At 39.5% G+C, this 27668-nt stretch overlaps 1 protein-coding gene across 1 annotated transcript; it reads left to right on the top strand.

Annotated features, from left to right (window-relative positions):
- Positions 1–1261: 1261 nt before the first annotated feature.
- On the top strand, positions 1262–21700 carry lurap1 (leucine rich adaptor protein 1). Its single transcript, XM_051376187.1, has 2 exons — positions 1262–1925; positions 14905–21700. Exons 1-2 carry the CDS (start codon positions 1713–1715, stop codon positions 15793–15795), a joined length of 1104 nt encoding a protein of 367 aa, XP_051232147.1. The 5' UTR covers positions 1262–1712; the 3' UTR covers positions 15796–21700.
- Positions 21701–27668: the final 5968 nt, after the last annotated feature.

Here is a 27668-nt window from a genome sequence, read left to right as displayed (position 1 = left end):
AAGCCACTTAATCACTGTTTGACTACGACTGTATTTCCATTCTTAGTCAGCTCCTCGCTGGCACCCTGAGTGAGTGTTTGCAGTGAAAAACAACTCTTCAGCTCTCCAGAGGCCTTCTCTGACTGCAGATTACACCACTGAATGTCTCTTTGTACTGTCTCTGTGTGTAAAAGACATATATGGCAACATTTTCAGGGAAATCTTAGCAAAGCAAATTTACCAAAAACGATGACTAATAGTGTTCGTGCAGGATTGTTATGATCTGTTTCAAAAAAATCCCCTTCTGTTCCATCATGGGTAAAAAAAGGATTGTTTGAATACCTTGTTAGCCATGTGTCTTTGTTATTTAGCAATTGTGGATAACATAATCACCAGATATGTTTGCTTTCCCTCCCATGCCGAATGGGAAATGGGAAAAAATTACACTCACCATACACCTTATTGGTTTTCCTAATTGACCATGTCTATTTCCACTGACAGTAGCATTTAATCTCTATTGCCCCGAACTATTGCCAGTACATTGCATCAGTGCACCAGTATCATAACCATGAGTGGTTTTTTTGTATTATGGCAGCCACAGTGCTCCTGGTTCCACATGAGGAGATCCAGGAGGAAAAAATCTGCCTGGACTGAGTCTGCGTAGGCTTGAAGAAGGTTGTCATGTGGAGCCACAGGGTGTGAGTGTGTGTAAGTGTACTGAGTAATGTGATAGTCTTAAGTAACACAGACATCTGTCGTACTTCATTACACTGATTAGACTCTTCATCTACACCACTCCACAGGGGCTCTGCTGCATCTAAACAGCTTCTCAGTGAAATAATCTGAAATCAGCAAGGGTCAACATATATTGCAAACCTAATTTGAGTTACTAAGATTTGGATAGATTTAAATGTAGAGTCTGCTGCAATAGAAGTCATTGAAAAGTACAGGATGTGCTGGAACTACATAGTCTGTTCATACTGTTCATTCAGATGACATAATGTAATGGTTTAATACATAAATATGGGTTAGGGTTTTGAGTGCAAAGTATGATTTTACTTTAATTTTGATAATACTTTTACTTAATTAGGAGTTTGAATGCACTACTTTTACTGTATTTGTATCCTACTTGAGTACATTGTTTACTTCTCGGCTCAGACTTTTATTTTGGTAGTTCACAATACTCAACCCAACGTGTTTCCTATACGCATGTTTTATTTTGAAGGTCTAACCGGACGCTGTATTGGTGTTATTGTAGGTGCATTGACAGTCTGGGGTTTCTCACTCTGCGGCTGCTGGTCGCTGTCATCATGCAGGTGGAATCTGCGCAATGTGGCTCAGTTTAGGGATCTCCATCAGGACACACTAGCCTCCACCGGCCCACAGACACACCGGACACCGGAGATCACACAGGGGAGGAAGCAATCACCAACCCACGGGAAATAAACTAATAAATTAGAAGAATTTTTTGTCTTGGCTTCACTAATTTGACACCAGATGAAAATACAAAATTCCTCTAAGCATGCTGCTGGAATAACCACACGCTGTCCTGTTGATGCTGTCAGATTGTTTTGCTCTCCTGGTGCAGTCTAACTCAGCTGGAGTCGCATATGATGCCACACAATCCTATAGGAAGTGACTCTCGCAGCTTGACAGACAAACAGTTCCCAAGAAACGAAAAGGACGCAATCTTTGTCCTGCGGTTCTTTTCGGCTTGACCGAACACGGACACGATGGATGAAGGCACTGCCAGCGATACCATCCCAGATCTGAAAGACATAGAGGTGAAAATCGGCCGGAAGACCCCCGAGGGTTTGCTCAGGTGGATGCGGGAAGATGCGTCCTCTCTCCGGGGAGACGCCAAGCTGAGCGCCGCGAACGACACCAGTAAGGAGACGGGGAGAAAGAGTTTGGATGAAAAGATCAGGAAATTGAAGATGGAGATGGTAAGAGTGCTTTAGTCGACTCTCGCTCTCTATGTGTGTGTGTGTGTGTGTGTGTGTGTGTGTGTGTTTCTCTCTCTCTCTCTCTCTCTCTCTCTCTCTGTGTGTGTGTGTGTGTGTGTGTGTGTGTGTGTGTATGTACGTGCGCGCCCTTGCGTGGTGGCAGACTCCTGTTTTCTAGGATGTGGCATTCACTGAAGTCACCGCAGTGTTGAGATATCATATTGATGCTTAACTGCCGTCCTGCTCTTTTATTTATATTTTAAACATTCATCAGCAGATCAGTTTATCATGACTCAGAAATGGTTGAAAACTACAGCACTGTGCAGCACAGTCATATAGTTGTAAAACCCCTGAAATGATAGATTAATCAATGAAAAACTATAGTATTATATACAGTAGTTTATATAAATAATATAGTATGTTTTTGATATGAATGCAGGCCATTTCATGTTAACCATGACTAGCAAATTATTATTAAAGACCAACATCTCAAAGGCAAAATTTGAAATAATCACATCTGCTGATGATGGAGCTTTCCTTACACTGGAACTATAACCCGACTAATACTGGAGTTTTGATACTGAGATCAATATTTGGATATTTCAAAAATCTGATATCAATACATCTGATTGTAACACACAACATAAACTATTTTGATACTGAGCAGGACGGTTTAAAGTTGAAAAATCAACACGTCCTCTCTGTAAAGGTGACACTCTTTCTAAATAAACTCAATCTGACAGTGACGTTGTCCTTGCACACTGCCTCTTGGCACCTATAGCAGTTGTTAGGCTTCCAGTAATCTCATGTTTTTTTAGTAATATCTTACTTAATCATGTGCTACCACAAGTGCATTATGTGTTTATGTATGAAAATTAGCTTAGCTTAGCATAAAGACTGGAAACAGTGGGAAACAGTTAGCCTGGCTCTGTCCAAAGGTGATGAAATATGCGAAATATACCATTTCTATGGCTCATTAATCAACTTATCTTGTTTGTTTAATATCTACAAGAACAGAAGTGAAAAAACAATAAGTTGTGGTTTCATGCAGTGGTTATGTGCCAGACTATTTTTTTGGCTGGGAGTAGTGACTTCCTGGAGTCTTGTGGTCATGGTGAAGTTGCCAAGCAACCATTGGAGAGAGAGAGAGTGGTCCAGGGTGGTATCAATCTTCTCATCTCACGCTTGGCAAGAAAGTTATAGTAAGCGTATTTCCTCAGATTTGCAGGGCAGAGTTCGAGTTGAACCGGATAAAATTATTATTGAAATTAATTCACTAGTAAGATTTCAGTTAGTTTCATAATAAACTCAGGTATCAAAAAATCTACTTAACACTTACATACTGTACACAGAGGATTACGGTATCATTCATCCTGGACTGAGTTTGTGACGAAGTAGATGTTACTGTATGAATTTGCAATTGTGGTATTTGTTATTTGAATCGTCTTGAATGATAAAAAGTGACGTCTCTTCATACTCAATCAGTCAGGAACTGCTCCTCTCCATGCCAACAGCTGCAGATGGCTGTGGTTGCTAGGAAATGAGTTGACCACCATTGATTGACAGGTGGTTAACACTCAAATCAAACAATTCATATAGGAGTTTTTATCACCTATGCATCACTTTATTTCTATGCATAGGCTACTGGTTCTTAGCGTGATATATTGGTGTGACGTAGTTGTACAACATCCCTCTAAATTGTTTTGTTCTTCACATATTAAATGATTATCACATGTAGAAGCTATACAAACTGCAATCCAGCGTTTTCCTTTGCCCGGCCAAGTCTTTTCTTTGTTTTGACAGCAGATTATTTCCCTTTGAGCAGTGGTTGATTTGTTCCATTAAACAAATATCTCTCTGTCTTCTTGTTTACATGGACCCCACCTCCTCCAAACAGTGGAGGTCTGTATAGCAATAATAATGCACAACTCTACGGTTGTTTTTTCCCCCCTTCTGTGATCGTGTATGTCATAAATTCCTCTGGTTGTGAAGCAGAGCACCGCCAGCGATCTCCCAAACAAAGCAAGCTGTCGTCTGAGAGAGTTTTCTCCAAAACACATCGTTTACATTCAAACATCCAAAACACATTATCAGTTTGTTAGAAATAGAAATGTATTACACTCCAGGATTGTAGCAACACAAAGCTCATGATGCTGGCGGTCCAGATGCACTTTAGAAGTCTGGAGTCCTTAAGAGGAAATAGTGCTCTCCCCCGCTGTAACTGAACACTAGTGGAAGAAACATTATCAGCAGTACTTTTAGCAATGTGAGCCTATAAATACTATTTGGCCCGCTTGCCAATATCTTGCATTTAGATGGTTGAATTTACACATTACATTAAAAAGAGTCTGCACTAGACGAGCATGGGCAGTAAGGCATACTGCATGTCACTTTAATATGTCATATAATTAAAGCATATGATGATACACTAGTACATGATTGCCAAATGTGGCAGCGTATCAAAACCCTATTGTAAGATCTTTATTGTAAAGTCGGCCAGGCAGATGTTGCTAAAGCTGTTGAGCTAGTCGCACAAGGATGACAGGGAAAGACACAATGTATAGTTCCACCTGTACCTACAACAGTATGCTAAATGAAACAAAAGAAACACAACAGTAAAAAAAGCTACGAACAAAAGCATAAAAGGATAAAGAAACGGGTCAAACCAGAGTCAACATCGGTGTGGCTTTTCAACAATGAAGAGAACTGAGGGACAGGTGTATTATCTGATGGCTAGATGCTAATGTTTGTCTTTTTATTCTTTACTTTTTGGTTGTTGGATGTCTTGTTGACAGTTTAAAAAGCAAAGGCAGGTACCACGACATCTAGATAAATATGTAGTCAGCCTTTATTACATCTTGTCTTTCAGATAGATTCATGGCATTTCCTTTTCCTTTTCTTTGTTAAAATGTTTGGAGGAAGAAAAACTTGCATTTTTAGTGTTTCTACCACATTCAAGGTCTCAAATTAATCCATTCTTCAGGGGTGTGCTTTCAGTCCTCCAAGTATCATGTTAGTAGAGCCTTTACAGTCACATCATAAATCCCTGATCAACTACTGCTGGCGCCATGATAGCAAGCAGGTCCATTTGACAGTTTAATATGTAGAAATAATGGCTAAATAGATTAAATACCAGGTTAGAAGAAGAAGAAAGAAATATATCTGAATACGATATTGGTGTCTCCAGGCTTTCCGCCAGCCCATTAATTTCACAGGGAATGATAAAAATTATCAGGCTATCAAAATGGAAATTTCATAGAGAAATTAACTGTTTTAACCCCCAGACACTGATGTCAGCCAGTTTCTGTATAGTTGACAAAAACACCCATTTTATATTCACAGAGTATCCAAAGAGTTTCTATAAATCTGTCGAGAGCAAAGGGCCAGACTGATTTGTTAACAGTTTTAGCCATTTATCAGGTCTGCTGCAAAAGAGGGAGGACTGAGAGAAAAGTGATAAAGAGCCACTTCCTAACTGGAGGGGAGTGAAACTTCCAGCACAGAGCCAGGCTGCTGCTCTCTCTCTCTCTCTCTCTCTCTCTCTCTCTCTCTCTCTCTCTGTGTCTGTGTGTGTGTGTGTGTGTGTGTGTGTGTGTGTGTGTGTGTGTGGCTGTTTCATTCATCTATATGAGTGGTGTAGTGTAATGGGAGAGCATAAGAAGAGCATTGCACTTTCATCAGAAATCTGCTTAGTAAGATGTGCAGTAACACGTGCAGAGTGTCTGCAGAGTAATGCTAAATGGAAGAGCTCATATGTACACACACTCGTGCACGCATACTTAATCTGTTTTCTGATGCCAAACACTTTCTGTCATACTGATAAGCTCATAAAACCACACACACATACGGCATGTTAAGTAGTTGGCTAATATCTCCTTTTTTTCTCACTTTTCAGTGAGTGCGTCTGTGTGCATCTGTTACTCTACTGTATCTGTAACCCTACAGCATGGTGATGGAGGGCTGCAGCATCTGTCTACTGTTAGATCAAGGATGTGTGTGTGTGTGTGTGTGTGTGTGTGTGTGTGTGTGTGTGTGTGTGTGTGTGTGTGTGGGCCAAGTTGTCATTGTGTCACCACCAGTAATGAAATGTTGCTCTGCTTCTTGTTAACTGTCAGGAGAAACAGGATGTTATCCAGCATTTCTAATACTCCTTACAGTGTATGTTAGACTGGAACAAACACATTTAACACATTCATCAATGCAAATTACAAAGTGAGAGTCAAACTGAATTATTTTGACAAATAAGGCAGTTTCTGTACAGTCTTTCTCTTTGCATGTCTATTGGGGAGTTTTTGACCACCAGCAATGCTATGAAACAATTCTTTGATGAGCGGACTGCAGTTTTGTTTGGGCATGTAGTAATGTGACACGCACTCTGGTTTCACACTATGTCATCGATCAACAGTTGATTGCCAAGACAGCAATGCAAAGCCAAAGGGACGGGAAGAAGAAGGCTAGATGTAAACAATGCAGGTTTTAAAATGTAAAGAAAATCTCTGCAAAGGTTTTATGAGGAAGAAATTGCATTAAACATTTTTGTCAGACCTGAAGGATACACACAATGCATTTTGGTGAAGGAAATTAAACAGAATTTTACTTTAAGTCATATGAGTGATGAAGGACAGTTTGCTGGTTTAAACATATAAAATGCTAGAAAATGGTTAGAAATCACAATTTCCCAATGGGATGTCTTCACATTGCTTATTTTATTCAACCAACTTCCCCAAATCTGTGAAATTATACACATTATTAAACAGCGAAAGCAGCAGACCATGTTTAAGACATGGCATTTCTGCTTTAGAAATAACTGAAACTTTTTTATTGATTATCAGAAAGTTTGCTGATACTTACATTTCTTGCAATAATATGTAAAAGAAATAGAAAGGAAGAGAGCTAAAGAACTGACTGACACATATAGAAAGTGTACTTCATTAGTGAAAAGGCTTATGATGTGATCTTCTTAGCTGTCTGATGTCTGGCTTTAGGCTGTCTGCTCACATATACCCTGTTTACTGTATAGACTCTTTCTCAGTGCTTATGTCTCGGTATGGGAGAGAATATTTTACTGCACTGCGAGACGAAAGCAGATAAATGTTGTTATTAATGATTTTACTGTTGCTGTTCATCTCTGTGAGAGCAGTTTTAAAGCTTCTGTCTTTTGTCTCCAGCTGTCTAATGGAAGACACACTCTCCACTGATCTAAACAGACTTACTGAATATAGAGACACTCCTTTAAAACCACACAAGACTGGCAGTCAGCCATACACACACACATACACTAAAGGCCCTTTGTATACTAGCTGCTTTGTGCATTTTATACATAAGTGTTTCAGCTATCAAAGGCAGACATACAGGGGAAAAGCTGTGTTATTGCTCGGGGTATGTCGTTCTTCATTTTTTTGTCCATGTCTGCTTGTATCTCTCTCTAGCTTTTCCCTGTCGCTCTCTATCTCTGTCTTCTACCTCTGGGCAGAATGACAGCGCAAAGTCAGCTTTGAGTGCAGAGCTGAGCTGTAGGACATCAAAATGTAGTCTATTTAAGCTTGGTCTTCTTTCTCTCTCTGGCTACTGGCTATATCCTCAAATACAGGCAGATTAAATCATTGCCAAGTGACCTGAGCTCCTTTATTCGTACATAATATTTTAGTTTCCAACTGTGTCTCTGAAGAAGTATGGATTTAGGCAATAAAAGCCATTTGGTCAAGATTAGGGAAAGATTGTTGTTTGGTTAAATGTTAAGATTAACACATCTTGTGCTTCAAGTGACTTTTGCAGTAATAAACCAAGACCAGGAACTTTCCCTTTCCCTTAACCAAGTGTTATAAGTACCTAAACCTAACCACAAATAGTTTGACAATATTGTAGTTGCAATAAGGGGACATTGAAGGAAATACAATATGATATAAAATGTAAACTGGCCAGCATTACAATACTTTGCAAACATATTCGCTGTTGCAAATATTAACATCATTTCTCAGTGACAGGGTTGTTTGTTTACTATGTTTCATTTCCCATCCTCTCCCCTTTTGATGCATATAACTTAACATCTGAACTGAAAGGACGTCTCAGATTTCATATCAACTGGAGCATCAGTAGTCGTCAATTGCACCACCAGAAAACCGTAACAAAACCATTTTCACATTCCCCTTTCTTCTTATGTTAGAATATACTGTCACGAATGTTGAACTACGCCTTTTCTGTGAAAATAGATGAAAAAAGGGAGAGAGAAGGGCAGTATCAGCTGCAACCTTTTTTAACCAGTATCTACTACGCAGATATATTTTGAATAGCTGTTGAAACAACCAATGCTGAAGAAGTGAAGTGGGAAACGAGAGCCAAATTTAAAGCTGCTGCTTGTTATTTGTTTGTGAAATCAGAACAAATATGCGGTAGAGAAAATTACAGGCAGTGTTTTAATCCAGCATGTTGTGATCCAAATGTTGTCAGCTAGTAGTCTGAAAAGGAGAAACAGAATGAAAGAGAGGGACAAGGATGATACAGAGGGAATGAAAGACAGGTGGTACAATGCTTTGATCAGTCAAATACAGAAACACTAAAGACAAAATGAGACAACGTTTGAGGACAACAAGGATGAGTGAATATTTACAGAGCATTCGGAGGTGAACACAGACAGATGGAGCAGTTGGAGGTTCAGAGAGAGTCAGGGCCGACCTTCTGCTGTCTATTGAGACTGGAGGGACTCTGCAAGGTCGCCGTATGTCTGCAGATTGGGAAGGTGAAATGACAGCCAGTGGGACATGAGAGCGAAAGAGAGACCGTGCAGATAGAGAGGGGTGTTTATTTTGCTGGCGTATGAGAGAATGTGTGTGTGTTTGTGCTGTCCCTGCTGGCAGTGATTCAGCAGTCTGTTAGGTAGCTGTGCGACATTGGGAGGCTGCTTTCGCCACACGGGAGAGTCTGCTTCACGGATCGGCTGTACGTACGTTATCACGATGTACTGTATCATGACTGAATGTCTGTGTTTAGACACTAAGTTGATCAATGCGTGATTGAATATGCATTCTTATAGCATAACATAACATTCCCCCAAAGGGAGAGGATGATTTGATTCCAGAGCACCTTGCTGCTTACTTCTGCAGGGAAAACTAATCTACAATAACATCTTAAAGATAGATTTATTTTCATAGTCATTTTTGGCTATGATAACATCGCACTCATCAAAATAATGAATGAGTTTATTGCTACAATGAAGACAGATGGGACAAGAAACATGAGCGGTCAGCCAAGTGTGGTTGTAAACAAGCCAATGATATTATTATTACAAATTATAATGATGGCTAAACCTACACTAAAAGGGCTTAAACTGCATCACATTAATCCTTTAAGACATGGATTCAGTATTAGGCCATGTGTTATTTGTAAAAATATGCTGCATTTCATAACTTTTTTCACATTTGAACCACGTATCGCCAAAGATGATGGAGCATCTGGTGTCATGGTTGTGAATTTGTTTCTCCTCGTTGTTGTTGGTCTGCAGAGAAATGGTAAAGATTAAAAATAACTATCATTTAAAACCTTTTTATCTAAAATGTGTCAGGCTTTTCCAGCAGTTGTAGCCCCAGCTGCCTGGATAAAACCCCAAGTTCAAACATGGGATCCAAAACACTGCACCACAATTTGTTCTGCCACAAAATCCACATTTTGATGGAAAAAATGTCCAAGCAAGTGTCCAAGGAAAACTACAATTTGACAGAAAGCTTAAGTCCAACAAAATATCCATTATAGTAAACTTTCCAACAATCACTTCTCATACAGTGTGAAGCTGTTGAAGGTAGGCATACTTCTGCAACAAGACAAGACACAAGCCAGCTAATATTACTTAGTCCAACAGCAAGAAGGCCAGCTCTGCGTCTACCTATTACATCACTAAGCTCACGCCAACAATGATATTTACTTTTATCTGGCAGCTTCTCTCTCATTTTCTCTTCTTAGCTTCCTCCATTGTCCTCTTAGGTCTATTTTCTTCTGCAATTAGCTATGTCCATAAAAGCTACTAGCCTGGCTCCAGAAATAGGATCCTGGTTCACCAAATTCAGCTGACAAGTTGGTGGTTGCCTCCATTGTCCACCTGACCAACGCGCCGCGAAAACGAGCACAATTGGCTACGATTAGCTTAAATAATAGAGTCTATGTGATGTCTTAAAGTTGCTTATTTTGACTTACCAAGGATCAAAACCCTTAAAAATACTCATTTTAAGGTGATACAAAAATGACAGTAGACCAAATCCTCAAGTTGCAAGATGTTGCAGCAAATGTTACATAAATCATTGATTTTATTAATAGATTTTTTTTTTTTACTTAAATGTACTTACTTTACTTGTATAATCATATGTATTTCAAAATTAATGAAAAACAATGGTAATATGATATCTGCATCATTTCACTGAATTCTGTATAAACAGGTGTTATGAAAACTGTTCAGAGGCAGATTACTCTTCTTCTAAAATGTCATCTGATTTGATTTAAGAGAAATACTGAACAAAGTGAAATCTCCCTCAGTCAGCAGGTTTATTCTAAATGAAAAATATATATTTAGCTATTTAGCTGAATATAGTTTGCACTGCACACACATACCAGAAGGCCGGAAAATGAGCTTTCCAGAATCCTGTGGATCAGCCAGGAGGTGCTTGGCCTCATGCCGGAATAGGAAAACCGAAATGTTTGGCTGTGTACTGATGGCACAAGATGATTAATAGTGTTTCCGTCCTCAGGCTGCATGGTCCTGGACATCCACTCCCTGTTCTCATTATGACTGTTGTCACACAGCAACCTTTAGACCCCAGTTTGACCCTTTTCATCTGACTGGGTCCTCCCTATAATGAGTATGTTTGACTTCATCGTATAATTAGAGGCTGTAATCAATCTGGGAATAATGACGGAGATGAAAGAACTTCCTCCAGGAACAGAAGCATAGCACACAATGTATGTATGACACAGTTGGCATGCAATCTGGATGTTGGCACAAGGATGGGCTTGTAGCCATTTTTAATTAAATGGCATAAAACTATGAAACCCAACTTGCATAAAGGACAGATTTGTATATGTTTATAAACACAGTGTGATACAGTTTTTGTATTTTACAGTCTTTATGCATTAATAACCCACTGAATTTAAAAATAAAAGTATTTTCTTGCTGGTAATATAACCAACAATAGTCATTTTAGATTATGAAATGAGCTAATGTGAATTTATTACTTTCATGCTTGTTTTTTCCTGTTGTTATTTTATTTTAAGTTTTTATTTTACATTTATTCACTGAAACTGTTATTTTCTTTTAGAGGTAATGTTCCAAAAGCTGAAAATATACTATTGAGACCAAAAAAAAGCAGCAAATGTTCACAATTGAGATCTTGGAACCAGGGATTCTTTGGCATTTTTCCTTCTTAAACAATTCATCAGTTATCAAAATACTTGCAGATTCATTTTCTGTTGCTCAGCCACATAAATTATGATTTCCTTTTACACAAATGTTTACAGATATAAAGTAGGAGTCTGCAAGTTATTGTGGAAACAAATAGTTTTGGTTTGGGTTACGCTACACAGTCATCACAGCTGTTTTTTGCTGAATAGAATGAATTGTGAATGTAGTGTGAGAGCAACCATGAATTTAGTGGATCTATATTGTCAGACAGGCAGTGAGCACAGACTGGTGGAGCACACAGCTTCGTTAGTATTGTGCCACCTCAGCGCTGACAGGCATGGAGCTACTTTTACTGCCACCCTCATTAGGCACTCAGTCTCTGCCAGCTGAAAACCTCAAACCTCAAACCTGAACCCCACCCCAAATGTCTGACTGTGCCCTAGGACGTCAGTGGGTTTACAGCCACACACACACACACACACACACACACACACACACACACACACACACACACACACAGAACGCTGTGGTTGTTGATCTGTTCAGTTCTTCTTCTTTGTCTGGCAACTCCGCCCTGCAACCACATGGTGTGTGCTTTTATGTGTGTTTTAATGTACAGTAGAGGTGGATTGCTGGGATTTAATGAGTACATAGATATCCATATGTTTACTGCTTCAAAATGTAGCGTGCAGTGTAGGGGTGTACATAGAAGTCATGGTTCATGGTCCTGGTTTAGGAGTCACGGTTTGGTGCAAGTTCGGTACAGCAGGGGAAAAACCCAAATAACCCAAATGTGCGTTAGCCTGTTCGATGAGTTTTTATTTACGTATCCTACAACAGTGTAGCAACACCATCACACCTTGTCTTATTCACAGCTCAGTTTCTGTTGTAGCTGACCTGGGAATCTGAATTGAAACTAGTTTAAAGGAGTCAGGCGGGTCTTCCATCTCCGGCATTTCATTTGCGCTTGCCGTAGTGTGACTGACTCACATGTCAATCGACTGCTAACCTCAGCACGTGTTGCTAACTGCATACAGCTAAAAGTTTCCATGCAGAACTTGAACTTGTGAACTTTGGTTCTGCATTAAGTGCATCCGTCTACAGCACAGCGTGACAGCAACAGATCACACAGCTTATACTTTTAGTCTCTTTAAACAAACTTCTCATCTTAGATGATGTGTGTACTTGTATTTATGGAGTTTGGAACAAACATATTTTTACAGTCACATAGTTACATTACATTCATTTAGCAGAGACTTATGTCCTTTTAATAAGTGGATTCAAACTCAAAACAAAGTTCAGAGAGCTACAGTGAAAAGGCGTTTAATTATTTTTTAAAGAAATTAGATGGAAGTAAGTGCTATCTTGGGGTGTTGAGTTGAAGTCTGAAAAAGTGGGTTTTCAGCCTTGTGGGGACTCTTCTCCCATCTGAGGACAAAAAGCTGGTCCCCACAAGCTTAACCACCCACATATTTTCGGATTAACTTGGCTTTCGGTTAAAGTCATGCTTTGGTTAAGGTTTGGGTAAGGGCTGCAGTTAGGTATGCAGTGGTTATGGTTTTGGTTTGGGCCTTGTGGGAATTAATGTCAATCCTCACAAGTCACATAAACAACCAATTTAAATGCTTGAAGGCAATCAGATTAAGTGACAGTATATGAGTTAATGATGCAGGGCCATGTTGCAATCAGCTGTGATGACAATTGATGGATAAAATAGTGGGCTGTAAATCATGCCATCCATATTCAATATGAGACTGTTAACTGAATGGACCTTTGTAGCTTTTGACTCCTTAAATGACACTTGTGACCCCTCATGAAAGGTTACGACCTGAATGTGGACATTAGTTGTGAGCCGTTTTTCTCTGATTGTAATATTTGAAGACTTTCTAGAGGCCAAACGATGTTAAATTATCCAGTATTTCACATGAAAAACAAACAAAACAAAAAAACACAGAGAAAAAGTACAAAAAAACAACTAAAAAACATAATTGTTACAGATTTTCATAATGTGACTTCTCAGTTTTATCTTGGGATGCTTTGGGGGCTTCCAACCCGTAGTTTAGAAACCAATAATGTAAATCATCAATCTACAGTATGACATTTAAACCACAGTGGGCCTGATAATGAGATAGATGAGGGGAAGACAGTAAAATGGAGAGGAATAAATGGAATGACTGGTTTTAACGAAGGTCAGCCACCACCCACGCATGGAGATGATGTATGAGATGTATTATTTTTTATTATTGTTTTCATTTAAGAATCAAAAATTCTGACAGGGACAGGGTTTTTTGTTTTGTTTTTTCAGATCAAGGATCATGACAGAAAAACCATACAGACTAAATCTACAGTGACGCATCGCCACTGGAGGCATGTCCATTGATGCTTACTCATGACATGTACTTGTACTCGCAACATTTCTACAGTATAGTATTACTTCATCAAGGGTGAAGCATACTTTATTGTTTTAATTATATGTGACTAAATAACAAATTATATAAAATGTACAAAAATATATGTATATTGTTAGTCTGTATGAAAGTCGCCATAATTATGTGAAACAAATATAGTAATATAAACTGTTTATAAAGACACTGACTGTCTGTGGAGGCAAAGTAAGAGACAGAGAAATAATAAAGAAAAAGGATTACACAGAGGCAACTAAGATACTGAAAGACTAAATGCTTAAAGCTTTGAGAGAGACTGGTTATCTGCAGGGGTGGATATCATCAGGCCAAGCTTTGAATGTCGATGCCATATATCACCTCTTGGCCCTGCGCTTCACCGCAGACCTCTGTTAATGTATTCTGGTGAGGAATTTTCCATGACCACAGCCGTCTTTTTCCTCTTATTCATCATTTAGCTTTTTCAACCTCCCACATACACACCACACATCACATTAGAAGACAACAGTGACTGTTATTTCTGATTAATCATTACTTCATTTATTATACCAGATGACATCATGACTAAATAAATGTTTGTGTAGTTTGCACCATTTACAGGGCTTTTTATTTCTTGAGTTTATTCTCAAAATGTGTCATACTTTCCACTGCATTAAATTTTAATCTCTCAACAGCTTCTCCTGCAGAGTTAGATAATTGATTCATCATTTGATCATATTTCTCTGTTAACACTTTAAAACAGCTTAACTTACACTTACAGTTACAGTGTCTATACCTTCTTTTCCCATCTTGCCCAGTTTGTCCCTCTTTCAGTTTTCTTTTATTTCCATCTCTAAGCTTTTCCCCTCTACCATTACCTTATTTGTTTCCACATTGGTTGCAGTGTATACTCCACCCGCCAGCTTCTGTTATACTTTACTTCCAATTATGGTAATCTACAAAGGTTTAATAGCATTATAATGGTGTTTGCACTTGTCTGTGGAGCCAAACCTGAATGCTTAAAATAAATATCTGCAGAGTCCTCGTGGTTCCCCAGGTTCACAGTTTGCAGTTTGCAATAGGAACACAATGTTATACATGAGAACCAGACAAAGTATAAAAACCTGAATACAGTGACAACAATCAAAAACCTCAACATGCAACTTTATTCTCTATTTGTAATTTAATCCTTTTCTCCTTTTTTATTTGTCCACAGGCTCACTTGCGCTCAGTGGATGTGAAGATCTTGCAGCAGTTGCTGGCTGTCCATGAAGGCATCGAGGCAGTAAAGTGGTTGCTGGAAGAGCGCAGCACCCTGACAAGCCACTGCAGCAGCCTAACCAGCAGCCAGTACAGCCTGGGTGAGGGACCCGACACCTCTTGGAGAGGCTCCTGGAGCAGCCTGCAGGACCCCAATGACAAGCTAGACAACATCTCAATCGGCAGCTACCTGGACACCCTGGCAGATGACATGGACGAGTACTGCCCCTCCAGCTCGGAGTCAGTCATCTGCTCCATCACACCGCTGGTCTCAGAGGCTACAGCTGGGGGCCGGACAGGGGGAGGCACCGGGGCTACGGTCACGGCAGCTGGGACAGGAGCTGGGGTAGGGGTGAGGTCTGGTAATGGGGCTGGAAGTGGTATTCGGTCTGGGGCAAATGAAAATGGAACTGGGGTTGGAAATGGGATGGAGGTGAAAGGTGGACATGGGACTGGGGTCACCAGTGCTGTCACTGGGACTGGGAGTGCTGGGACTGGAACTGGGAAACCAGCTGTCAGCTCTTCTCAAGCCAAGTCTGATTGCCCCAAGCAAGATGTCTGGACCTCAGCTGCAGAGATGGGTAAAGGAAGCCCTGTTTCTAAGGGCAACACCCAGACACAAGCTGTTAAGGTTAATGGCGTCCTGGAGAAACCAACCATGCAAACAGGCAGCCCGACTCGCCCCAGCCTCAACGAGAAACTGGGAACCAGCCAGAGCCCCAAACTTAAACCCTACAAAAATGGAAAGATCGACTTGGATACTTGCAAAATGAGTGGCAAAATGCATCTGGAGTACGACGCGCACTGGCGGTGGGTGCAGTCGCAAGAAGATGTGACGTTTTTGTAAGAAGGATAATAACATAGGGGACTAAAGCCACTATTGAACACTCCCTCTGTAACATCAAAGACCAGATCACTGAAGGACAGAAGAAGAGCGAACTGCTGTAGTGAAATGCACATAGTGAAGCTTTCCTTGTTGAACGACACTGGGTTTGAAAGACAAACAGTAACTGTTTTTGTCCTGTTGTTCCCCCCTGTGACTGCACTAACTTTCTATAAAACATTGATGTCAGTATTAAGGTGGATGCACATTACAGGATTTTGACCACATTTAGCCAAACTGGGCTGCCTCAAACAAACTTAGGAAAATCATTTTTAAAATCCTGTGTCATAGTTTTTCTCAGGGTCTTTCTTGGCATTCCCTGATTTTTTTCTCTTTTCTTTTGTTTTCTTTTCTAAAGCACAGTGAGACGATCTGTCGGAGAGCTGAAACACGATTTCAGATTGCTTGACATCGTTCATCAACCAATGTAAATTAGAGGATTTTAACTTACACTAAATCCATAATTAAAACCCAAGGTCACAATTAAGACCCCTTAAAGAATATCTGCTCTGGGATCTTCTTAATTACTTCATTTGTCCTATGCTAGGCACTCTACAATCATCCCCACCTTTAACTCCGCTAGTAACAGCACTGATAGAGCCTATTGTACTGCATTTAGTAGAAAGACCAAAGTTTTCCCCTATCAACCCACATATTAAATTTATTGTATAACCCCTGTTGACTTAGACAACTGAATGCTTAATGGTTAGAGACAGTATTAAACATAAGTATTAAACACCTTTTGATAAAATCTGTAAGTGTGTTTCTCCCCAAACTCGTAGCTTACCTGAACAAAAAGTAGAGGATACGAAAATAGAAGACAGAACACTGAGGTTAGTCAAAGTTTCCCTCGTTGAGAAATAATGTACCCACTTTTAGCATTTGTGTCTTTGTGGAACTAATACCCAACCATTTGCAATATTGTATATTCACTGAATCGCAATACAGCTACTCTGTGCATCAGGTACTAGTCGTGACTGGTTGTAGGCAAATACTGAATATGGCTCAAATTTTCTCCCTTTTTTTAACCAATGTGGTAACATGTGTTAGTTTTTATAAGCAGATGTTGTGCCTGATTGGTGTAAACCTTAACTACATATGCCTGTACTTTCCCTCCTGATACGACTGCACTGTTGTTATGATAATCTGAGTTTTTTGACTGATTTTATTTGTATTATTGTTGTCTCTCTGCCTGGCCTCTGCTTGCGTGTACAAATGGCTAGACCAACAATCTGTGTGCTCTCGCCATGTGAGTGTTGACTGGTAAATGTGTTATGTTGGCTGGGTGGATCATTGTGCATGCCCTGTGCTGCAAGCTTTATTGGTTAAATTGTGAGAAATGCGTGGAAGACCAAACACAATCAGAGAAGAAAAGCAATATCTCTTGAAGCCTTTCTACTGGCTTACATAAGCAGCCTCTTTCAGCAAATGAAATCTAATATTATTGTCTGTTCTTCAGGAGTTTCCAAGACTACTGACAGGGAGAGGATGAGTGTGTGTGTGTATGTTTGTGTGTGTGTGTGTGTGTGTGTGTGTGTGTGTGTGTGTGTGTGTGTGTGTGTGTGTGTGTGTGTGTGAGAGAGAGAGAGAGAGAGAGAGAGAGAGAGAGAGAGAGACAGATGCCGACTGGCTGCCTGAGCACAGCTGGCCTGTCAAGGTTTGGATAAGAATAGATGAGTCCCAAAGGTTTTCAAGAGTTTTCAGCTCATTCATCACAGCGGTACTCCACCTCCTACCAGTCTGCAGTTAGTCATGTTGATGCTGCAGGGATAGTGCAACACATTTTACATAATCAGTACAAAAGTATTCATCCTACAGTATACTTTGTGACAAAAAGAAAGCTCCTCATAAAATGTTTGGCTTACCCTCTGTCCTCCCTTATATGACCTTCTGAAAAAACCGACATTTGACTCAATGTTAAGTAACACTGTGCCCTTCTGTACCCCTGTCAAATCACTGCAGGGCTCAAATTCTAAAAACGTCCTTTTAAAAATGGGTATGTTTGAAACTTTTCAAAACTAGTGCATTTGAGTTTTGATAGCGCTACCAATACTATTGACATTTTCAGTATTTGTTATGCTCACATTTCAGCCAGCATTAAAAAAGTATAAGGTTCAATACCCAGCTGTTTCTCTTAGCCTCCTAAAAGTGCGGGGCCTAGTTTTTCATACGTTTTATGCACTGTAAGGGCACAGTCACACGCTCGCAAATTCACCTCTTTACTTCACTTGGAGTTTAGTGAACCAATATCAACCAATATCAAAGAAGGACCGTATGTGTTTGCCTTGGCCATAACAAAGATAATTTTTTCCAAGTGTATTAGAAACCACCCAACTGACAGTGTGCTAAGCCCCAACCTCCTTGTTGCTACACCTGTTGTTGTTTTCGCATGGCACATATGCAGTTAATAACGGTAACATAGCCGATTTACAACTTTTTTTAAACAATGGGTCCTTGTTTTCATGAAGAGGTAGACAGAACCTTCTCATTTCAAGCCAGCAACCGCTGACTTTGCCATCTAAAATGACAGTGTAAGCCGTACTGTAGCTAGCGATAATCGAGCTAACCTTACCTTCATGAGTTGGTTAAAAACATGTTTAAAAGAAGAATATTGTAAAATGGGCTTTCAGCATCATGAGAGAAAAGGCTTTGAGGATTAATCGATGGTTTGGCAAACATAATCTGCTATCAGGTCACATTAGCTAGAGTTGCTGGAGTGTAAACTTCTCCAAATCCCATAAAGTGATTGAGTTTGGAATGGTTTAAACACACTGTTTAATCCACCTCTACACATATTACTCTCACTACAGCCCTGTTTACACCGCTTAAACACATGGAGAAATCCTTAGCTTGACAGACTTGTCGTTCAGGAGATAGTTTCAGCAAACTGTCAATCAATGGACCGTGGCTCTTTCACTCTATGTAAAGAGTTACTGTTAACTGCTTGTTTTAATATATAATGCAACTAGTTGTTATGCCATTAACTTGAGGTCAGCCAGTCCAGTCAATCAGTTCACTTTCTGCTAGGTCTCCCTGTAAATAAATCCTTTATAGGCAGCACTGAGATGTTAAACTCAGCATCTCCATTTGTTTGAGCCACTGAAGTGTTTCCTCTCTCCTACTCCTGCCTTTCTTTTCATCCTACTTTCCACCACCACACTGGTTCGATGGAAATATTCAGTCTGTGCCAACACACACATCATGCACACACAATGCCCTCTCGCCTGAGACAGCACCATAAAGCCAGCACCACAGAAACAGCGACTGTAGGCCAGTCCTGGAGACAGGAAAGGAAAACTGTGCTCAGACTGGACCTTGAACTCTTGGACGAGTTGGAACATAAAAAATCTGTCCCCCTGTTTTTCTTTCCCTCTAAATCTCTTTTAATACAAAAAAAGAGCATCCATCCATCACTGGATAAGTATTTCAACCATGGTATATTATCCAGCCACAGTATAGACATGAAGTCATTTAAAACCTCCTTCCCTTTTTAACATATGTGTTGGCTGTAAAGCAATACAGCATGCCAAAGAGACAGCCTGCTCTACTAGTTTGTGGTTTTCTTTCCAAATTACCGAGCCATATGGGGGAAAAAAATACATTTTAGTGCAGGGAACAAACCTGTAAAACACATTACATCAAGCTATAGTGTGTCTCTCTGAAGCTATACTGTAGCCCAAGATGTTGTAATGTGTTTTCACTGGGAACATCCAGTTTAAATTTGGAATATGAACATTGTTTTAAACCGCTCACTGGCAGAGATTTAATGGATGTAGGTGCCAGGAGAAATGGCTTGTGGCCTCATTGTTTTTGAAAGAGGGATAATAACTGCTGTGTGCATGGATAAGAATGGAAGTGTGACTAACTGGCAAGCTTGTGGAAAATACCTTTCAGTCAAAGCTGAAAGCTTCTCCTCACTTTCCAGAATTTTCAGAGGGTATGGATTCAAAAACAACCTGGCAGACTTGCTCCCTAAAATCCTTCTGTTCTATCCTTTTATGATGTCCAGGATTTATCAGATGCCCAATGCGTGATGTGTTTGCCTTGTCTTCAGGTGCCAGGCACCCTCCAGCTATTCTGGGCACAAGACAAACAGCATGATTACATAGATGAGTGGATATCCACACGGTTGCCATGACAATGAGGCTTCAGCTCTAGTGGCTACATAAAACAATGTTTACTGCAGTGCCAGTTGCAATATAGCAGTACTGTTTGAATGATGGCAGGTGAGATGAAGGAGATGATAAGATGACTTGTAATGAGTCAGAATACCAATCATTACAATGATGTTTAATACCTTTATAGGTCATTTGTGATGAATCCTGTTTACATTTTCTTCCTAATAAGGTTGATTAAATTTCAAATGTAATGATGGTTTATAGATCACGAATAATAAAGAAAAGGTGCAGCAGACAACTTATTAACATTTTTAACTGCAGACTATTTTATTGTTTTAATATTATTTTTCAGCTTTATTTGATGGTACAGCTTAGTCAGTGAGCTACCGGGGCACTTAAACCCTTTTTATTAATGACTTATTAACATTTACAACTGTAGACTTGATGGGTTTTTTAGACCATCACCAAATACAATGGATAACCACCAACCAATTCAAGCACTGGTAAATTATTTATTAATCATTATAAGGCCACTACTTATAAGTTATACATAAATCATTAAGGATGACTGAGGAAACTTTGAAAAGATTTCTTCCAAAATCTATTTAATTTCAGTGATGCTTTCCTGGTTAAATAAATAACTCAGACACATAAATAAATACATAAGTCCACAGTTAAATAAGACGTGTAAAACAAATGTATACCTTTCTTGTCCAGGTGCTGTAGAAATCTGTACTCCAGATGCCAAGTTCAATGACTTGCAATACTGCTTTTAAGCTTTTCTGTCTTTTTACATTGGGAATTTGGATTCTTCTGTTCCTTTCTAGTGTAATAAAATATCAAATTAAAGGGAGTGATTAACAACATTAAAATGTTGAGAGGCAGAAATCATCATAAGCTACCCAAGGTATCGATTTTGTGTCCTTCTTTTCTCATTCCCCACTGCTCTGTTCTGCATTAGTACACAGCTCAGGCACTCTCTCTCTATGAGCTACCTGAAATGCTGTCAGGAGGTCTTGCCTGTAAGTTTTTGGACATTTTTGAGAAGCTAAAAGAAGACTGGTTGTGTCTCCCTAGAGGCAGAATAGAGGGATAAACCACGAGCTGAGAAGTGTAACACACAGCATGCAGCTAAGGGGAAGCTTCCACTCCCAGTGTCCTGCTGTTTTCTTCCTTCTTCTTTTACATACACAAATACACACATACACACAAGCACAATGTATCCCAGGACTGACGTGGGTCTCTAGGTACCTGACAGCTCCTCAGAGAGAACCATTAAGCATTTCCTTTCCTTGACTCTTATTTATACTTTATCCGTGTGTGTGTGTGTGTGTGTGTGTGTGTGTGTGTGTGTGTTTTGTTCACATCCCCACACAACTGCTTAAAGAAATGAAAGTGAATTGAAATAAACCCTGCTGAGGGCACACTGGGCTCTGAAACGGGTCCAAAACTTAACTTGGGCAACACAAAGCTTAGAGGATTGAAAGATAAAAGCCACAAAGACCAACTGCAGTTCACTGGATCAGTCGAATCAATATCTTGCTTGAGTGAGTGGAATTGTTTTTATTTCCATGGTACGATGCATTTTTATTATTTTGTTATGCAATGTGTCCAGAGAAAATTTGTATTTTTTTCTTTGTAAAGTGGAAATGTTCAAAAATAACTGATTATGTTCATTAATGTAGAGAACTATATTATGCAGTATGTAAATTATATGAGCTTATCCAATGATTAAAGATATTTTAAATGTTTTTTCATGTGTTTTTATTCCCTTATTAAATAGGGTAGTGGGACATGCAGTTTGACATCTTGATCCTTGGGGCAGACTCTAACACTGTATCAAATATTTCCCTTGAGGAAAAACAAGCAAATAAGACATTTAAAACCATACCCTCCCCACTTCCACTTCCATCAGCTGCTGTTTTTCTCTCCTGACCTCTTAATGTAAACTACTCTGAGTGCTTTCAGTGACCTTTATGTAGATTTCTAATCAATACTTGGACCAGCCCCTTCCTCCACTCTTACAAAGGTTTTATCAATGCAGATCCATTAGCATTCAAAGCACTCACTGGCCATTTCCCAAAAACTTCAAAGGTAGTATAATATGCGGTTCGATGAGAATTGAGGAAGAATCAATGTCCTTCTTTGGGTGGTAGCTTAAAAAAGGTATACGGTTGTGTGTTGAGTATAGTATATATATATATATATATATATATATATATATATATATATATATATACACACTAATACATTATAGGAGTATATACAGTATAACTTTAGCCAGGAGATAACTGAATATTTAACACATGTAAGAGTAAGGCCACTGTTCAGGTTTATAGTTACTAATCACAAATTCTTCCTTAAAAAGTAGACGGTCCTAGCGTTTACTATCAAATTATTTAAATGTTTTTTATATATTTTTGTCCATAGATGTCAGATAATGTCAGTTTGATGTTGAACTTTGATACACAGCACAGTGTGGTCCTCGTGTGTGTTTTGTCTGTCTGCTCTGGGCTACTGTAGAAACATGGTGGTTAGACTCCATGAAATGTGACCCACGACATCTGTAGAGATAAACGGGTCATTCTAAGGTCACAAAAATACAATAATTCCTATTCACAGGTGATTATAGACTAATGAAAACATACCTATGAATATTATGTTCAATTTCTGACAATAGATCCTTCTAGATGTTACACACTGGACCTACAGGAAAAAACACATCATAATTATGATATATCTATTTGTAAGTTATCAATCTTTTGCATTCACACAATGGGGCATAACACCTCCTGACATGCTCAAACCTTCATAAGGTCAGAAATGAAAAGGCTTTAGCCCCAATGTGGTATTTGATTGTAAAGAGCTTCTTCAGTAAGCTAACATCCTCCCATCTGTGTATTCAGTGTGTGCTCATGTACAAATTCAGTGTTGACCATGTCCCTGACCTTTCCAGATACAACTAAGCAGTTTTACTGTTTATCTGCTCTAATGGGGGCAGATAGTATCAGCCTCGTGTAATCTAACAGCTCCTTTGTCTGTCTGCTGCTACCATATTCTCACTGGGTTGTGTGAAAGGAGGATGAGGGGATTATAAAGGAGGGGAGGATGGTGGGATTGTGATGGAGTTGTGTTGTTGTTGTTGTTGTTTTTTGCAGATCTGAACATAAGCTGGCCGGTTTAACAGATTGAGGTGATGTTGGCGGGGTGTGTGGGTGAGAAGGTGGTGTTTGTGGTAAGAGGATGGGTGTGATGATGCCCTCTGGGTGGGTGAAAGCCAGGACCCTCAGCTGTCAAGGCTAAAATGTGGATTAGTGAGGAATGTAAAGTGTGGTGGCTTAGTCTAAAAAATGAAGCTCAATCAGAAAGAATACTTTTCATGGTTCCCTTAAATTTAAGCGTCTTTCGCCCACTTTCAATTGAATATAAGTGTGTCCACTGTCCTGTGTCCACTTTCCCCAATCTGACCAACCTCTGGCTACAAATAATGTTGTTGCTGTCATCTGTTATTTAAGTGCACCTAACTCCATCCCTCCTCCTCCACAATTCATCAGTCAGTCCAGAGTGTGATGTGACTCCAGATCCAGTCACTTGAGGCTCTTTCCTCAAGCAATCATGTTTAGACTCCATAGTTTTAGTTTCATAAAGGTGTTAAGACTGCTCAGCTATTATTATATTAGGCACTCAAAAGCCAATAAATTAATTTAATTAATAAGTCCAGTAAGCCTTGATTTCTTTGTTTCTGTGATTCAAGTATTTATTATTAAGGACTAAACATACAAATGTCAACAGCCTCTATTGATAAAAACATAATAACTAAAAGCAGCATATAATTGTTAAGTTGGTGGATTGCCATGAAAGTAACATTTCAGAATGTTTAAATAATGAATGTAAAAAGAAACTGACAAACTGGATGAAAGCTTTTATATTTGCTGTTCTGAACACTGCTGTTGAGTGAAATAGGAAACATCCATTCACACTGATTGATTGGAAGGTGATCTATAAGGTGCTGTGCAGAAACACTACAGGCATAATGTCTTAGCACCAATTATACTGACAAACATATACATAACATTTTAAATGTAAAATAAAAAAAATATTTTTTTGGGAATTTTGCTCATTGCCACTTTACTTATGACAAACAAGTCTTCCCTCAACCCAACTAAAGCTGTGCAGACAGGGTGCAGCTCTGTTGAGATGATGGACTGCTGTGTTTTAATGCTGGTGTCAGTGTCAGCCATTGATTTTCACCGTCCAGGAGACAGTGGTTTTGTCTGGTAATGCACAGCTCTGCTAATTGAAGCAGGCTAAGTGTTTGCGGCTGGTGTTGACGCCTGTGTCAGCAGAGTCTTTTATTTTACAACCAACAACCACAAGAAGCAACCAGACCCCGCTGATGCTAAACAGACTGTAGAGCAGCACGTTTTAACTTGCAGTCCATCAACTGATTATGCAAATGCCACTGCTTCAACCTGTGTTCTATTCAGAGCCCTGACACGGTACTTTTATTTCCACTTGAGCGTGTTTTTTTCCACAGTGGGTGGCAAGTGCATGGAGTGCACGCAAACAATGTGGGTAGGCTGTAAAAGCACAGTGAAACAGTGGAAAGGTCAGGAGGAAGGCTCCCTGCTTCCAAGACTGCGGGGGGGCGACCCTGGAGAGACACAGGGGGGTGAAGGAGAAAACTATGGTAATTTGACATTTTGTGAAATCTGCTTATTTGCCTTCTTGCTGAGAGCGGAGAAGACGGATACCACTGTAATGTTTGTACAATAAATATGAAGCTAGAGCCAGAAGTCAATTAGATTATTTTAGCATAAAGACTGAAAACAGGTGAAAACAGCTAGCCAGTCATTACACCCAAAGAAAGGATTCTAGCACACAACTTCCCCTAAAACCACAAACGGTTTTCCTTTCTGTTTGTGTATTTAAGATAAGATATAGTGTGGTTTTTGTTGTTTTTTTTTTTTAAAGTACTACTCACAACAAAATTAAAATCAGTAATCTATGAATATGCAAATTGTCTTCATTTCTAAAATGTTCCTGCTGGACACAATTTGTCTCCCACTTCACTGCGAAAAAATTCATCTTGCTCAGATTTTCAATGAGCACAAAGAAACTTTGCACTTTTAGCAGATGAATGTGAAACCATCCTCCTATTGTCAAACTGGATATACATCATTCTGCACAGTGAACCTCAAACAACCAACTGTAGGAACTAGAAGAAAATCATATTTTTTGAGAGTAGGGGGACTTTAGGCCAAGCTAGTTGTTTCCCCACCACTTATGGTAAGCTAAACTAGCTATCTCTTGGGTCCAGTTTAACATTTAGGATACAACTATGACAGTGGTATTTATCTTCTTATCTAACCCTCAGCAAGAAAGAAAATAAGCGCAAACTATTTTCCAAAATGTCAAACTACTATAGAAAAAAGTTGCTTAATTAAAATTGGATTAACAACAGATAATTTAGATTATTGTCAATTTATAATGAGCATTCAGTAGATTGTGATGCATATGAACTCTTGATGTAGACATGCTATGAACACTTTGAATCCCAGTGCACATCCAATGAAAACACAGCTGACCTTCTTCGTTCTGTCAGCTGTCCAATCAGGTTAAGGATAATGGTTATAATGACTCACAGCCACTCATAGTACCACTAATCTCCCTCAATGTCAGGACAGCAACCATTCAAAATAGTTCAGGTCTTCCAAAACTGGAGGGGAAAAGACCACAGGCCCTCTTCCACTCAGCCTCAGTGTGGTGTGAGAGGAAACCACAGATCAGGACATCTTTATCCCCAAGTGTTGTCTCTTGACCAAACATCACCACAGCATGGACAAATGAATACTTCCAGGGGTCAAGGATAAAAGATATTCATAAGAGAATGTAAGAAAGAGTGTATTATTGGGGGTGAGCTTTTACAGAGTGAGTCACCTTCTAGTTTTCATTTCATGGTTCAGTATTGAGTTGGATACAGAAGCCTGGCCAAAAAAGAGAGAGTGTGAACTCGCTCAACTTTATTGAAGCAGATGAAATACAATTTGATGTGGATTCAGGAGACATCAATCCATCAGCTTCTTCATGGTCTGTGACATAAGTTCACCAGCTGGTTGCTAACCCTGTCTGATGTTTTGTGCTGAATAGATTGTATCAAGCTTTTTCTCTATAAAACAGCTGCCTGCTGTGAATAAAAACGAGGCTATGAGAGAGGTGAGAGTGAACCAAAACAGTAAACTTGCGGCCGGGCAGCTAAACAATGAGGGGAGCTGCAGCCTCAGGTGATTCATCACTACCATCGACCCCTTTCACATTGTTATTTCATACATTGTACTATAGAAATATTGATTATAGCCACTTAGCTGACCACCTTCTTGACTACTGGATCACACTTTTCTCTTTGTTGTCTAAATACGTGGACATGTGCAATAGGAAATTCCCTCTAAAAATGAACAGAATCATAATAATTGTGTTATTTCTAGATTAATAATGTCAATATTCTCTTTTCTCTTTGCAATATCTGTGCTCTCACACTGTAGCTCCATGTTATTACTACCATAGCTGCTTCCTCCCCCTCACATTCACAACTACTTGGATCCTTGGACAGTTTATTAGGACGTTCCCAGACGGAGGAATGTGCATGACCGTCCTGCGAGCTTGTTGCTACTGTCGAGTGTTTTTACTCCAGGGGTCCCCAGGCTCTATGGGACGCTGAGGGAAACAAACAAAGGGGCAGAACTAGGCCGTGGTGTTCCCACCGAGTGACGTATCTGAACGTGGGTCAAGGTCAGCAGAGGCCAGGCTTTTTGGGGATTGTTGTTGGAGTTTCCAATGGCTACCCGAAGATTTTGTGGTGAAGTAACTCATAACATGGTTGGGGACGAAGCCATCTGTTTTGTGTTAGCGTGACTGGGCGTGCATGTGCGTGTTGGTTTTTCAGCAGGATTCCTCGGTTACTTTCAGCATATCAGCAGGTTGTTGTCACTGAGGCCATTTTGTGTTCACAGCTCACTGTTTTCAGGATGTAAACATGTTTGCAGGAATATATCACCCTCAGCAGCAAACAGACGGACTGGGAGAGAGACAAGATACAACCAATTAAAATAGCAGACATAGGGAATAAAAACATGACATGTGAAGCTGACAATAAACCCAAGGTTATATCCCTTCCACTTTGTTTGTTTGTAGACCAAATGGAGTATTGATCGTGTAATCCCTGATCACAGTGTCAAGGCTCCTAGATTTATTCTTATTCCATTTACACAGTCGATATTTGGTCCTTGTATTGTCGGATTAAACTGACCTGTGTACACTATAGAGGAGACTTAGAGAATAGTTCAGCAGGGCCAAAAAAATATAGAATTATACTTTTCTGAGCCAGAATTGGTATATTCATTTGAATATTAGTGAGTGACAATGTGCTTTTATTATTTTTTTCAATCTGAGACACTCTCAAAACATATCAATCCTCATCAAACTGTGTAATTGATTTGTTAGAAACACAAGAAGATGATACAGAAGTTAACTATATATGTTTTCACTGTCTCTGCCAAATGATTTTGTGTTTTGTGTGTTATTTTAAATTAAATTCATAAGTGATGGGGTGACCTGGTGGTCTCAATTGGATTCATCTCTCTTCTCTCAATCCTTGTCATCTCTAAAAGTGCCTACCATTCAAAATAAAATATACTACCTATACCTAAAATATACTTTAAA

This window comes from Dicentrarchus labrax, unplaced genomic scaffold (assembly GCF_905237075.1).
Source record: "Dicentrarchus labrax unplaced genomic scaffold, dlabrax2021, whole genome shotgun sequence".
Classification (NCBI taxonomy): Eukaryota; Metazoa; Chordata; class Actinopteri; family Moronidae; genus Dicentrarchus; species Dicentrarchus labrax.
The sequence above is the reverse complement of the archived record's forward strand: the minus strand, read 5'-3'. Positions and strand labels throughout refer to the sequence as shown.

Bases quoted from the DNA above. Each gene is read 5' to 3' on its own strand.
- lurap1 (XM_051376187.1), top strand. From the start codon at position 1,713: ATGGATGAAGGCACTGCCAGCGATACCATCCCAGATCTGAAAGACATA. The intron at 1,926-14,904 runs GTAAGAGTGCTT...ATTTGTCCACAG, and splicing joins GGAAATTGAAGATGGAGATG to GCTCACTTGCGCTCAGTGGA.